Raw genomic sequence first — 14533 nt, forward strand, 5'->3', positions numbered from 1 at the left:
AAGATGTGCAAAAAAAAGTCACCAACCATTGTTCGAACTCATCACCTCTCCAAACAAGTGGAAAAAAGAAAAAGGGGCGAAAAAACAACAACCGCTCGTTCAGAGCAATGGTGAACCGTATGAATGTCTCGTTCCTGTCGACTGGAGCGTTCCCAGATACCATATAGGTAGACCGGCTACTAGAATGTGAAGACCCCTTTTCGTATCTTGGCACACCGTTCCCGATCCGGACAGGCAATAGGTTTTTTTTTTGTTTTTTGAGTTTTAGAGACTCAATCGGTAGACCACTGTGCCATCTGACCAAGCGGTTGTTGTTGGAAGGAGTAGCCAACCAGGTCCCTTATATGGCCATTAGGCGGGTTTTGACATCGGATGACACGAGGAGGGCTCGGGGGGGCTCGGAGGGGTACAAGTTGGAAGGTACGGAAGCCACTCCTTTCTTTTTCTTCCTCTCTCGTGCCTTACTCCGTCATTTCCCCGCAGTTTTGATGCTCGAGATCCCGCTTATTCATGATCGCTTACAGAACTGAAGAAGGCGCGCATCGCACATTTCCAAATCTCGATCGAGCTCGAGTCCCAGCCCGTCTTCTGAAGCCAAGAGCAACGTCCCACGACAGAGATGCGTCTTCCGCCTCTTCTTCCCCGCAAAATACCTGCTCAATTCTTCCCGAATCAGGCGGTACGCAGGTAGGCTTCCCTTGCATTCGACAGCCGACAGGACCGGATCGTCCCGCCAGGTGAGACAAGATCGGAAAAACTTCCAGGACCTATTACCACCCCCCACCAGACGCGACGACCCCAGCCGCCAAAGGTCGAAGATGACGGCGGCGACGCCACATTTGCAGGGTATTCCCGCCATTCCGAGCCATCGTGCAGATCTCCAAGGTCCCGCGGTGAGACATATTACTAGATGGTATCCCCCAGCGACAGGTTCACAGAATTTCCATTACCAAACCGAGTGTTTGGGGAGCGTGGGTAAGGCGCCGTACGACGTCAGAATTCTTCCGCCTTCTTGTGACAACGTGGGATGGGAAAGTTGAGTAAACATCGTGTCGGGGAGGTGATAGGTTGGGTGCACATGCTTGGTGGTTTTTCCTTTCACGAGACGATGAGCTGAGGTGAGTTCCCTTCGGAATGGCATATACGGGCTGGGGCTGGCTGGAAGGGAAGATGGACCGAGGAATGAAGCGACGGCGGACTGCATGTGGAGGACAAATGACGTTCTGGAAGGATGAGCGGCAACCTTGAGGCGCGAAATCACGACGAGAAGTCAAGCTTCGAACAGGGCCTCTCGGACTTATAAGTCGCCGGCAAGACCCTGAAGAAGGAGAGTCCAGTACACGACATCTCTCAGACTAAATCGCCAGACTTTTTGAACCCAATCCATACACCAAGATTCGACACACAACGCTTCCCAAGATGATCCTCAAAAAAGACACAGTGACACCCTCCACCTTGGATTCACCCACCATCATCTCAGCCTCCAACGAATACTCCCCCCTCCGCGCCCTCATCATCGGCCGTGCCACCCATTCCCTCTTCCCCTCGGAACCTCCACACATGATCCGCGCAACCATGCCCACCCTCCACCACCCCGAATTCCGTCCTCACCACCCCTTTCCAGCAGACATTGTCGCCAAAGCAGACCAAGAACTCGACAACTTTGCGCGCGTGATGACGGACAGATTCGGCATCAAGGTGTACAGACCCAAAGAAGTGAATTGGGCTAAGGCAAATGAGGGAAAGGGAGGGTATACCGGTGCAATGCCGAGGGACGGACTGATGGTGGTGGGGAGGACGATGGTCGAGGCGTGTTTTGGTTGGGGCTGTAGGAGGGGTGAGATCGAGCTTGCGTACCATGATGTTCTGGAGGATATCATGGAAACGGCTCGGAAAGCAGGCGAGTCAGTGAGGGTGTGTCGTGCTCCCAAGATTGTGGGGGGCGATACGTTGTATGATGGGCTTTTGGATGACGACAAGCCTGAAAAAGATGGTGGTGCCAAACAGAACGGAACCATCCCCAGAAGCAGTCAAAACGGCAAACAAACCTCAACACACTGGGCAATCAACAATACCCGCCCAGCCTTTGACTGCGCAGACTTTATGCGCTTCGGCACCGTCCTCATCGGCCAGCTCTCGCACGTCACTAACCCCAAAGGCGTCGACTATCTCCGCGCCGTGCTGCCCGCCCCGTATACCGTCGAGCTCCTCAACACCACCGATGACCACGCGATGCACATAGATGCGACCATCCTCCCCTTGCGCCAGGGGACGTTGATCTACTGCCCCTCGCGTGTCACCGAGGAGGAACTGCGACGGCATGAGGTTTTTAGGGACTGGGATTTGCGGCCGTTGCCGTGGAATCCCGAAGAGGAGGAGGAAGAGGAGGAGGATGAGGGACCGCCGAGGTACATGTGCTCCAAGTGGTTGGTTCTCAATGCCATGAGTGTGGATGAGAAGACGATTGTGGTGGAGGAGAGGCAGGAGAGGTTTGCGAGGTGGTTGGAGGAGGAGTTTGGGATGGAAGTGGTGAGGTTGCCGTTTAGACACGTGAATAGCTTGGGGGGATCGTTTCATTGTGCGACTGTTGATTTGGTTAGAAAGGAGCTTTGAGGTGGAAGTAGGAGGAGGGACTGATGATGTGGACGGTCATGTGAAAACAGATTGAATGCTATTTGCTTGTTTGATGTTCTTTCCTATAAGGGCATGCTATTAGACGGTCTCCTCGTGCTCGTCCATGTTCGGTACTGGTGCTTGCTCGATGAGCGCTATGTGTCAACTCCGAAAAGGACCACATTTGTAGCAGTGTCATGGAACTTGACACTTGATGATATACCCGGATGGAATGAGGAGGTGCTGTATTGATATTGTACCACGCTTCGAGCCCAATTGATTACTCACTGACAGCAGGTGGCTGCTTCTCCTCCCTTTCCCTCGCTTCCCTCTCTCCTTCCATCCTCGCACCCTCCAACGCCTCCTTCTCCTTTTTCTCCAACGCCCCCGGCTCCGTGATATCGACACCCAACCTCATGGCCTCGGCCACCTCGGCCGCCGGGCCCGTAAACCACCGTCTCGCCCAAACGACCCATGACCCTATCGACCCAACCGCAATGATTCCCACCGCCACAACGGTGTAGTTCAGCGTCTGGCTGGTAACCGGGTTGGCAGTAGGCAAACAGAACACCACCGTGATGAAACAGATCCACAAGCATGCCGCGCCAGCGATGACACGGGAGAGAGCGCCGAGGTTGAAGGGGCCTTTCATGGCTGTAAAGTTCTTGTGCCAGAAGAAACCGATCATGATAGGCAGACCGTAGGAGAGGTACAGACCGATCGTGGCGATGGAGGTGGCGGCTGCGAAGGCGACATCGCTCCCTAAAGAGGGGAGGGCGAGGATGAAGGAGAGAATGGCGGCGAGCCAGACGGCGCGGATAGGGGATTTAAAGCGGTCGTCGACTTGGTGGAAAAAGGAGGGCTGTTTTGGGGGCCTGTTAGTAGAGTTCAACCCACGAAAAAAGGTGAAAGGAATAGAGGGGGCGACTGACAATGCCTCTGTCACGCGCAAAGGAGAACATCATGCGCGAATTGCTCGTCATGCTAAACAGCCCACAATGCCAGACACAAAGCATGATCAAGCTGAACAAGACCAGGGCGCCATCCTCGCCAGCAACGTCCACCAAGATTTGTAGCACGGGCTGCCCATACTTGCTGTTCAGCGTGCTCTCAAAGTCCTGGATGCTGAAAAGGAAAGCCATGAGCACGAAAAAGCCAAACAGCGAGCTGAACCCTACAGAGCTCACTACGCCAATGGGCGCAGACCAACTCGCATTCTTTGTCTCCTCGCTCAGATGTGCACTGGCGTCAAAACCAGTGAGGGTATACTGAGACAGCAAAGCGCCGCAGAGGACCACATATGCCGGGGATGCGCGCTGGCCCCAGCCTTCTGTCCCTTCTTCGGCTGCCGTCCCATCGTGATATGTCCCAAACACAAACTTGGCGCTCTGCAGCTTGGGCGCCTTGGCCAAGACAGCAATACAAAGCGCCGTAATCCCCGCGCTATGCAGCACGATGCTCACGTTATTCAAGAACCTCAGCCCCTTCACGCCAAACGTGTTCACCACGCCATGACTAACCAACAGGGCCGCATAGATGCCAATCGTCTTGGCAGCCGTCGGTTCGTAATCGGGGTTCTTGACTGTGATGGCTGTAGACACCAGGCCCGCCAGCCCGAACGTGATGCCCGTCGTGACGGCTACTTGACCGAGCAAGTTGAACCAGCCCGTCAACCAGGCTAGAAAGGGAGACCATCGTGGAGGAGCGAGCATGGCGGACCAAAAATAAGGGCCGCCGGAGGTAGGGATGGCGGAAACGATTTCGGCCATGGCGATGGCGACTAGGAGGGTAAAGAAGGAAATGACGATCCAAGAGATGGACATGACGGCTGGACCGCCGGTGGCGAGGCCATAGGAGAAGAGGGTGGTGAGACCGGTGATGACGGACTGTGGTCTGTTAGTGACGTGTGGGGATACATATGAGAAAAGAGAGGAGACTGACGATGATGGAAAAGGATACGCCAAAGTTGTGAGCTAGGCCCCAGTCGCGGTTGAGTTCTTGCTTGTAGCCGAACTGGGCGAGACGGGACTCGTCGAGTTCATCGATGCCGTTGCTGCCATGGCCGCCGGCATGGGAGGGTTGCTCCAGGTCGGGTTGGACAGAGGATATGGAGTCATGAGTGCCCATCTTGACTGTCGTATCTAGAATTGGGTTTGAGACTGACACTGTGGTGGTGTAAGATGAGCAAGATTGGAAAATGTGTGTAGTACTTCAATAATGTACGGTAGAGATGTAGAAGACGAATGCAATGAAACTCCAACGTTTACAGATCACTATCGGCGGTGTAACACTGGCTTCCATGTGCACATTCCGCGATCTTGGGACTCTCGAGACAAGGGCAAATCAAGAAAGATGGAAGGAGGGAACATGAAGAAGAAGAAAAGGTAAATAGAGATGAGAACCTACGACGACATGTCTTTCAAGATAAGGTAACCAATCTTGAAAGATGGAATCAGCAGCCACTCACAACCCCTCCTCAAACCCTCAAACCGTTCGGACACTCGACGCCAACATGACCGTGGTGGGTTAGACTAGTTGGTCCGTTTAAGCTTATCTTGGCTTGGAGAGGCTGGATGGGTTGGGGATTGATAGGCCTGGAGATAGATAAAGTAGCCCACTCAGATACCACTCTTTTATCGATGGTTATTCGTGATGGATGTTGGGGTAAGGCTTGATCAGCGAATGATAGCCGGAAAGGGCGTTGAATGTGTGCTGCTTTGGGGCAAGACGCGGGCTTGGCTGACACGGGCTGATGAAAGGCGGGAGAGTTGCACTGGGGAAGGGCCGAGGGTGTGTTTTTATCATATTTTTTATGTAAGGCATTTCATTGTCCGGATTGATACATAAAGTCAACAAAAGTTGAGTTGTGATGAACAAGAGGAGGATGACGGATCGGAAGTGGAAGCTGATAAGACAACGAAGTCAAGTCGGGTTCAGTTCCCTTGATGCTCTGGGGAAATTGTTAGCGCTGACGATACGATACGCTTGCCCTTCGCTCAATAGGTATTGAGAGGCCCAGACGCCGGCCGGGAGAAGTGGGGTAGGTACCTGGCTGCAGTCTGCACTAGGTAGAGATGCCTGCCGGTAATAACTTAGTTGAATGTCAACACCATGACAACGTCCCTCACCACGCGGCGTCGTCTTCCTGCTTTCTTTCAGTTTACTTCCCAAATCCAATGCAGGAGTAGCAGCCTACATAATAGAGGCTCGGTTCAAACTGCTTCCAGGTCTTTCTGTCTGCAGATTCCTTGAAACTTGCTGCATTTTAGAAACATCACGTCGGGCATGTGGTTGGTGGTCCGTGCTTTTCACGCTCTATGAAACCCCCCAGCTTCCATTTCAAAGTTCCCTTCCTGTCGTGGGAATTTCTTCGACCAAACCATTATCTCCCCACTGAAGTATTCGGCATTCATCACTTGTCTCTGCTGGACGGAAGCTTCTTACTCAATCACGTTATATAATTTATTAACATATCACACCTTTTTCAAGCCCACGTTACTCGCTGAGATACCCATCCTGGCCATCCAGGCTCCCCTCACCGTGCATCCCCTCGTGAGAACCTCGACGTCCACATCACTGCAGCAACAAACACTCATCCACACCACTCACTCACAACACGACAAGTAGGGGCACTCACGCCCCCCCAACACACACAGCCAAAATGTCATCTCGCAACCGTCAATCCCGCAACCCCAACCGCAACTCGTCGTCCAGCACCCAAGGCGAGGAAGCCCAGATCTGGTCCCAAATCAAAGACGAGATCCGCGAGCTGGTCGATTCCATCAACACCTCCAACGACCAGATCCGCGCCATTCTCGCTCAGGACTCTCTGATTGCCAAGTCACGTGAAGCACAAGCTTCAAAAGAGAATTCACCCAATGCTGAAGACAAAACCGACATTGCAGCCCTAGAACAAACGCTCGACACGCTCATCCGCGCCGGAGTGGGCGGTGCTGACATCAGCAAACAAAAACTCCAAGAGGTGATTGAACATGTCATGGTGTTGCGAGCACTAGTCAAGGCGAGGGAGGAGAGCGAAGGGGTGGTGCATAGCGTGGGCACGCCGGGACCTCATTCCGGTAGTGCGGGACGGGACAGAAACAGCTCCAGCCTTTTGGGGAGCGGAGGGAGGTCAAGTTCGGCCAGGGGGCATGCGGGGGGAAAGGGGGATCGAGGAGGAGATCGTGAAGGGAGGGGAGATAGGGACCGTGATCGGGGTGACAAGGATCGTGGCGACCGCGGGGACAGGGAAAAGGGGGAGAAAGAAGGGGGCAGAGATCGGGACCGTAATTCGGAGAGGCTGGGTGACAAGTTGGGATTGGGAGACAAGGACAGGGATAAACACAGCGACCGCGATCTAAGTTCCATGTACGACTTTGACGGCGCCGGCGACTCACCTGTCCCTTCTCCTCTGTCAAGTCACACCAGGAAGCTCGGCGGAGCCAATACTACGGCCGGCAGTGATAGGGCTTCTACCGCCCGCGACAGCGTGCCTCCCCGCGACACACCCTCCAAGGATTCCGTCCCTCCGGAACCCAACACCAGCACCACCTCCAACGGCACCACTTCCGCAGGACCTACAACAGCAGGCGCCACCCAACGCGCCAAAGTCATCTTCCACAAGGGCCAAGACGTAGTCTTCAAGCCCAAAGCCTCCCCGGCGTCGGGAAACGAAACCACCGAGTGGATGCTGGGACGCGTGCAACAAGTTTCGGGCGAGGGCAAGTCTCGTCGGTATCGCGTGCAGGACGCCGATCCCGATCTGAAGCCGGACGAACGCGTCGAGTACCGCACTTCTGCGTCGAGCATGATACCCATTCCCGCGGCGGGAGAAGAAGAGAAGAAGCTGCCCAAGCTGGAAAAGGGCAAGGTGGTGTTGGCGCTGTATCCGGATAGCACGACATTCTACAAGGCGGAGGTGATGGGAACCGAAGCCGAGGGCGAGGGAGAGGGCAAGCAGAGGGTCAAGTTGAGGTTTGAGGGAGAGGAGAACAGTGGGACGCTGCAGTTAGTGGAGAGGCGGTTTGTGGTGGAGTATAGGGCTTAGAAGGCTGATGTTGGGATGAGGAAGACGAGGATAGAAGACCTTTTACGCCTGAACTTTCGGCTCAGCGACCTTGAACTCGGTGAGGATGGTTCGGATGGGCACGACTCTAGGGAAAGAAGAGGTATTGGGGCAATGACAAGGGCACGGCAATATACATATGGGTTGCTCGTATGCCCAGGGATGGGTTGGAGATTTTGGTATTTGGTGGTTATGCGCAGGATACGACATACGGAACAGGCATGGTTTGTACAAGCAGCGAATACACCCAGCGGGCTGTTTAGAATACTGGATATATCATGGTGGTATCAACAATTCATCCGATCCATGATGACGAGTGTATGTCTAGTTTCGGTGCGGTTCTCTGCTGTGGCCAGATTTAATCAATGAGTGCTTGTCTTTGTTCCAGTCCCGCAAACCTCATCGTGGAGCGAAGCGAGGTCTACACTACCTTTTTCGGCAGAGGCCGCCGAAGGCATATCGGCGGATTGCCCTACAAGAACAGATGGAAGCCCGAATAGGTAGGTAGGTAACAAGGGGATTAGGTAGGTATATATCCATTGGTATTATTCTTGCCTATAAATATCCCATATCTTCCCATTCTATCCATCCATGGTGGTTGTTCAGTTGTCTTGACCCAGCTGCCGGAGATAAGTTGCTGGGTTCATTTGGGGGAATGGGGGAGTCTGATTGCCGGAAAGGTCACGGCAATCAATTCTCAGCATCGCATCGCTTCCCGTCATCATCATTTTGAATTTCCCGGTGGATCCCGCCAGTGCCCACTGCAGACCACTAAACTACAGGCCCCTCCCTGGTCGTGCCACGCCTGGCTCGCTGGAGGGAAGCACGGACCCCGCTGCAGCAGGAAATGGCAATTCCCGATCTGGCCGCTGATTGGCTCCTTCCTCAGGGGCATCAAGGAAATGGGGGAAATATCCTCGACACGGAAGAAGGGCCCTGTTCCCTTCTGGGATTAGCGACCAGACAAGCCAAACACGCAGTACCGTGCTGAGCGACAGAGACGAGGACTTTCTCTCCGATGCCTGGCCTGGCCTGGCTTCATCAAATCTCCCAATTCCCCTCCCCTCCCCTCCCCTCCTCCCTCCTGAGCTCCGTCCTCCTGACTGACTGACTGACTGACTGATGAACTTTTGCGCTTCCATCTTCTGTTTCCATCTCACTGTTGTGGCTTGGCCCTGTTGACTGACTGCCGACTGTCGTGTCTCCGTCTCCATTCCCTTCTCTCCCACTCCCTCCCCTCAGTCCGTCTGACTGCCCGACATTGGATCAACAAGCCTGATCGTCTACATCTCCGCCAGGTTTCACCCACTCCACGGCCCACGGCACCACCTGCTTTTAATTAATCTGCTCCTTGCCTGTCGTGAACTACTCTACTACTACCGAGCGATACACAGCCCGCTACCTACACCTTACCTACCTACCCGCGCTGTTTGCGACGACAACGACGGCATCTCTCACACGTGAAGAAGCATCAGACGCCAGACGCCAGACGACATACGCTACTATCACCATTACATACACCCCTTTGCGCCTAATCCAATTGTAATCACCAACACGATACCCCAGGTACGTTCGTTTGTCTGTCTTCACTTCCCCAGGCTACTAGGCTGGTAATTGATGGTTTCGCTACACCATGGCCGGTCGCCATCTTGAAACCTCATCGGTCTCCCCACTGTTCCCTCAACTGTCTCGCCCATATTACATTACCTACCACTACCTCCAGTCCAGTAGTCTACGTGCGCTACCACGCCCCAACCTCTAACAAGCCAGACTAACACATGTTTCTCTCCAGTCCGCTCCTTAGTTCCGCTTCCTGCCCATCGCCAGTCGACAACTCATCATCAGTCCCTTCCACCACCACACTCCTTTGTCGCGATCCGATTGAACTTGTCGTGTCGTCCATAGACACCTAAACCACACCACTCCGGTCGAACTCGCAACCACCCACCACCACCACCACCACCACTCTCACACACATCCACAACCTCTCCCTTCAGACCACCGCCAAAATGGGCAACGTCATGTCCCTCGGCTTCATGGCCAAGCTCTTCGGCACCAAAGAAGTCCGTGTGCTCATGCTCGGTCTCGACGCCGCCGGCAAGACCACCATCCTGTACAAGCTCAAGCTGCAAGACCACGTCACCACCATCCCCACGGTTGGCTTCAACGTCGAGACGGTCACCCTCCGAAACATCAAGTTCAACATCTGGGACGTCGGCGGCCAGGACAAGATCCGTCCCCTCTGGCGCCATTACTACTCGGGTACCCAGGGTCTGATTTTCGTGGTGGACAGCGCGGACCATAACAGAATCGACGAGGCGCGGGTGGAGTTGCATCGGATTATCAATGATCGCGAGATGAAGGATTGCTTGTTGTTGGTGTTTGCTAACAAGCAGGATATTGCTGGTGGTGAGTACTCCCTTCTTCTTCTTCCCTTGGAATTGTATTTTCGACGAGGTGTCCGCTGCGCTCGGCTCTCTTTTTCTTTGCTCGCTGCGCTCGAACTGGGGTTTTTGGGACAAAAGCCTGAGGGGTATGGATGAACCTATGCTAACCAGACATTCTACAGCCATGACTCCCCAGGAAGTCACCGAGAAGCTCCAGCTCAACAAGCTCAAGGACCGCATCTACGCCGTACAACCCACCATTGCGATAGACAAGGCCGGTCTGCAGGAGGGCTTCAACTGGCTGTCCGATAACATGAAGGCTGCCCAGAAGCAGTGATCGATTTCTAACCTCGATCGATTTCGACATCAATAAAACACACACAGGGAGGGCCGCCCGCTCGGTGTCGACGTATGGGATCTGACTGGTTGGCCGGCCGGCCGGCTGTCTAATTACTCTAGCTGGCTAGCTGGCTTGCTCGGTCGGCCGGAAGGCTTCCCCGTCCGTTACTTCCAAGCTTCAGTCCCGTAGATGGATAATGACAACCTCGCTTCGAGACAAGATCGCAAGAAAACCGATACCCCCAATCAGACCGAAAGCCCTGACTCTATAGCGACGGCCCAGGCCAGAAAGAAAGAAAGAAATGGAAGAAGGGAGAGGAAGTTGGTCATGACACATCCCAAGAAATGCTTTTTGTTCTAACGAAAACGGGAGATGTCCAAGCCTCGGCTCGGGGTACGCAACGAACAGAAGGACTTGGCTTGGCTGGGTGGAGGAAGAAAGAGAGGAGGAAGAAGCATAAAGGACAACGAAAATAATCCGTAATTTACCCTAGTCACCTGATTTGTGTTGTCGTTGTTGTTGTTATTTGGCGCGTGGCTTTTGACATCCTTTTTGTTTGGTTAGCACAGAGAGGGAAGCTAGGGGGAGGGGAGGGGACAGTAACAGCTACCTTGGTTGGTTGGAGCTGAATACAAAAGAGAGGTAGAAAGGCAGAGATAGAGACAGAGAGAGACATATTGGTGGTGGAGGCATCATAGGATACCCGGGTAACTTGCTTTTTCTTCTTCCTTTTTTTATACCTAACTTTTTTTGTTTTATAGCGAGCTGCGTTGGTAGTTAGTTGTATGAAGAGAGAAAGAGAGTTGTTGGTACGTATTCATCATGGTCCAAGAGATCTGTGTGCTTCGAGTGTGATTTTGTAAAGTGGATTCATGATGTCTAGAGGTATATTTGTACGCTATATGTCGATACCCGCCGGTTCTATCGTGACTCCTGTTCTCGTATTCCCTCCCATGTTCTTCTAGTCCACGCTGTTCTCATATTCATCAAGTCCTGATCGCATCGATGTCAGGTAGGTACCTACATTTTAGTCTCCCTCGCTTCATCTACACAATCAACCCCCCAAGCATGTAACCATCCTCACACGTCCATGTCCTCCCCTTTCAGGATCTCCTGCTCAGTGACCCCAGCAACTCCAAACAAACCCGGACAAGTTCCGGCGGCGAATCTAGCACCCTCCAAGGCATGCTATTCAAGATCATCCAATGGTTCTAACGGATGATGCTGTCCATGTGTTTGTGCGCCGTCGTCGTGTGCTTGCAGCAGTTTCAAGTGCTCGGGATGAAACACAGCTACCGCTAGCTTGTTCATCTCCGACGCAAGGCGCTGTAGGTTATGGAGATGCTGCGCTTGAACCAGGCACTGTTTCGCTGTCAGAGGGGGGGGATCTTGCGTCGCTCGTTGTGAATTCGCAGTGCTTCCTGTGTGATTTGTCGTAGTTGCTGGACCTGTTTTTGTAGTGGGACCATTTGCGGCGCAATTTCGAGCTTGCGAACTCGTGGTGAAGCCGCTGCAGTTGTACTGTTTATTGGAGCTATTGTTGATGCAAGGTCTGTCCTGTTCCTGGGTGGTCAGATGGTGGTAGACTGGTACCCAGGAATCGAGCCAAGTGATGAGGAATGTGGGTTGGACAGGTACGTCCACTGTATAACTCGATTCCGCCCCAGTCTCTGTCCGCCAAACGTTCTCAGGCTCGGTCAATCAGTCCAAATGGCTACTGACCATCCGGCTTGCCTTCCATGACGCCGTTCAGCTATCCTCGAAGCCGCGAGCTCATTCCCGGCTTGTTTGGCTGCTGCTGTCCCTGCTGTCCCTCAAGGCGTTGCGTGGGATTTCGTCCGCGTCTTTCAATACCAAGACCGTATCCCTATCCCTGTGACCCTTTCATCCTCTTATTCGGATGACTCTGCTGCACCGCCGCCGCCGCCGCCGCAGCAGCAGCAGCAGCAGCATCATGCATCCTTTTCATCCCCGCCATTTGCGCCATCCCCCCATGTCCTTGACCCAACCCTCCCATCCCTTGGCCCATCCCGCCGCCGCCCATCTGTCCGTGTCCGTGTCCGTGTCCATGTCCGCCGATATTCCCCAACGAACCTCCCATAGCCTGAACCTGCGACTGCGCTTGTCCCATCACCAGCCCCGTCCCCGTCCCGGCCGCAGCCGTGTTCACCCGCGACCCACTCTGGTTGCCTGTTCCGGTGCCGAAGCCGATATCGTTGTCGTCCTGCGACACGCGTCTGCACGGGTACGTCTCGTTTTTGAGTCCTTCGAAGCAGTTGGTTGGTGACCAGTTGACTGCTGCTGCTCCTGTTCCTTGAGAAGTGCTATTGGCCGTGTTGCTATTGAGAGAAGCCAGCGGGGTCGAGGTGGGCGAGGTGAAGAAGGGGTGGACGAGGGCGTCGGCGGCCGTCAAGCGTTTCTCGGGGTCGTATTCGAGGAGGGAGGCGAGGAGTTTGTAGCCTTCTGCTCCTAGCGAGGTCAGAGGGGTGGAGACGGTGGTTTGGTGGTACCATTTCTGGAGGTTTCCGTGCGTGTTTTGCGACGCGGGCGGTTGTTGCTGGGAGCGATGGCCGTAGGGGTGGTGGCCGCCGCCGTGGGAGTGGGAGGTGTTGGTCGACAGCAAGGGCGGCTGTAAAGTCGACAACTGGCTATACTCGGGCATGCTGGCTAACAAGGGCCACCGCTCCCTCGTCGGCAGGCCCATTACGTCCACAATCTTCTGCATCTGATGTTTCTGAAACGGCACCGTCTTCTTGCTATCCATCTTGGCCTCCTCCCCCTTAAAGATGGGCCGAAGACTCAGCAGCTCCGCAAAGATGCATCCCACCGCCCACAGGTCGATAGCTGTCGTGTAATGCTTGCTCCCCAACAGCAGCTCGGGCGCGCGATACCATATAGTCACGACCACTTTATCGCCCATGTAGAGGTTGTGGATGGGCTGCTTGAAAACCCTGGCCAGTCCGAGATCGCCAATCTTCACTTCTCCGGAAGAAGTAACCATGATGTTCGCCGGCTTCAAGTCTCGATGTAATACCCAGTTGGTGTGTAAGTATTGCACCCCCTGCAACAGCTGGTACATTATCGACTTGATGGTCCCTGGCGCGATCGGATGTCGTGGCGTTTGCGTGTGATGGTGGATGATCTGCAACAAATCGTGCTCTGCGTACTCGAATACCATGAAGATGCACTTGTCCTCCAGGATAATCTCGATGAGCCGGATAACGTTGGCGTGGTTTCGCAGTTCGGAGCATAACGCCATCTCACGCACCGCCGACTGAGAGATGCCCGTGTAGTTGACGACGGCTTCACCTTCCTTGTCGGGCTTGAACTTTTTGATGGCGAATTCCCCGGTTTGGCCTTGTCGGCCGGTGGCTTTGTAGACCCGGCCATAGGTACCGGAGGAGATGAAGCCGATGACTTTGTAGCGGTCGGTAATGCGGACCTTGGTTTGGTAGTTTAGGGGGCCGGCATTGCTACGCTGGTCTGAGACTGAGGGCGGTTAGTGTCGGACTGGACTAGGATATGAGAGATGAATGGGGGGAAAGGCGATACTGACACCCGCGGTAGCTGGTTTCGGCCTTTTGGTTTCTCGCTCTATTTGTGCCGTACATCATGGGGGGTGATTGTATGTTTATAAGAGTGAGGTTGGTGTATGCAAGGTAGTGACTTGGTAGTGAGAGGCTGGGCAGTCACCGCCCGTCTGTTTTGTGTTTGAAGATGCTCTCGGGAATTTGGAGAAAATAAACTATATAACCGGGCACAAGATACACACTGAAGGGATCATGCTGGGAGGGCTGGATGATGTTTTGAATGAAGGAATTGGATCAAGTTCATCGACTCACATTTCGGTTTCGGAGGCATGTCATCTGAGCCGTACCCGATCTGCACGGGCCCGGGGGGAAAACCACTGTGAGACTCGGGAATGGATGAGCGGAGACGGTGTGTTAGCGTGGCCGGTAGCTGGGCGATGGAAGCCGGGCTTGAGAGTTTGGAGAAATCGAGTAAAGATGGCCGGTGAGGATCTGGGAACACGACAGGTCTGGGGATTTTGACGACGAGCTGGATTGATATTGTTGTCGCAAAGGCAAGAACAAAGTGACACACGAAGGAAAACAATAACATCAATTA

At 54.0% G+C, this 14533-nt stretch overlaps 5 protein-coding genes across 7 annotated transcripts; 3 read left to right on the forward strand and 2 right to left on the reverse strand.

The window, feature by feature from the left end:
• Nucleotides 1-478: 478 nt before the first annotated feature.
• Nucleotides 479-2702, forward strand: amt (amidinotransferase). Its single transcript, XM_952308.3, has one exon. It carries the CDS (start codon nt 1420-1422, stop codon nt 2611-2613), a length of 1194 nt encoding a protein of 397 aa, XP_957401.1. The 5' UTR covers nt 479-1419; the 3' UTR covers nt 2614-2702.
• On the reverse strand, nt 1015-5317 carry NCU07175. Of its 2 annotated transcripts, XM_011396413.1 has the most exons (4): nt 5020-5317; nt 4555-4778; nt 3546-4499; nt 1015-3475 (listed from the first exon to the last, which is right to left on the reverse strand). In XM_011396413.1, exons 2-4 carry the CDS (start codon nt 4738-4740, stop codon nt 2894-2896), a joined length of 1722 nt encoding a protein of 573 aa, XP_011394715.1. In that variant the 5' UTR covers nt 4741-4778; nt 5020-5317; the 3' UTR covers nt 1015-2893. The 2 variants fall into 2 exon arrangements, with proteins under 2 accessions (XP_011394715.1, XP_011394716.1); XM_011396414.1 differs by having other exon boundaries at nt 4555-5255.
• Nucleotides 5318-5750: 433 nt separating this feature from the next.
• On the forward strand, nt 5751-8057 carry NCU07174 (hypothetical protein). Its single transcript, XM_952306.2, has one exon. It carries the CDS (start codon nt 6275-6277, stop codon nt 7658-7660), a length of 1386 nt encoding a protein of 461 aa, XP_957399.1. The 5' UTR covers nt 5751-6274; the 3' UTR covers nt 7661-8057.
• A 595-nt stretch (nt 8058-8652) lies between these two features.
• NCU07173 (ADP-ribosylation factor 6) lies at nt 8653-11221 on the forward strand. Its single transcript, XM_952305.2, has 3 exons — nt 8653-9244; nt 9471-10087; nt 10248-11221. The coding sequence occupies exons 2-3, from the start codon at nt 9688-9690 to the stop codon at nt 10400-10402; spliced, it is 555 nt and encodes a 184-aa protein (XP_957398.1). The 5' UTR covers nt 8653-9244; nt 9471-9687; the 3' UTR covers nt 10403-11221.
• stk-8 (serine/threonine protein kinase-8) lies at nt 11216-14498 on the reverse strand. Of its 2 annotated transcripts, none has more exons than XM_011396411.1 (2): nt 14248-14498; nt 11216-13888 (listed from the first exon to the last, which is right to left on the reverse strand). In XM_011396411.1, exons 1-2 carry the CDS (start codon nt 14264-14266, stop codon nt 12273-12275), a joined length of 1635 nt encoding a protein of 544 aa, XP_011394713.1. In that variant the 5' UTR covers nt 14267-14498; the 3' UTR covers nt 11216-12272. The 2 variants fall into 2 exon arrangements, with proteins under 2 accessions (XP_011394713.1, XP_011394714.1); XM_011396412.1 differs by having other exon boundaries at nt 13962-14498.
• Nucleotides 14499-14533: the final 35 nt, after the last annotated feature.

The sequence above is a fragment of the Neurospora crassa genome, linkage group V, assembly GCF_000182925.2.
Source record: "Neurospora crassa OR74A linkage group V, whole genome shotgun sequence".
NCBI classification, from domain to species: Eukaryota; Fungi; Ascomycota; class Sordariomycetes; order Sordariales; family Sordariaceae; genus Neurospora; species Neurospora crassa.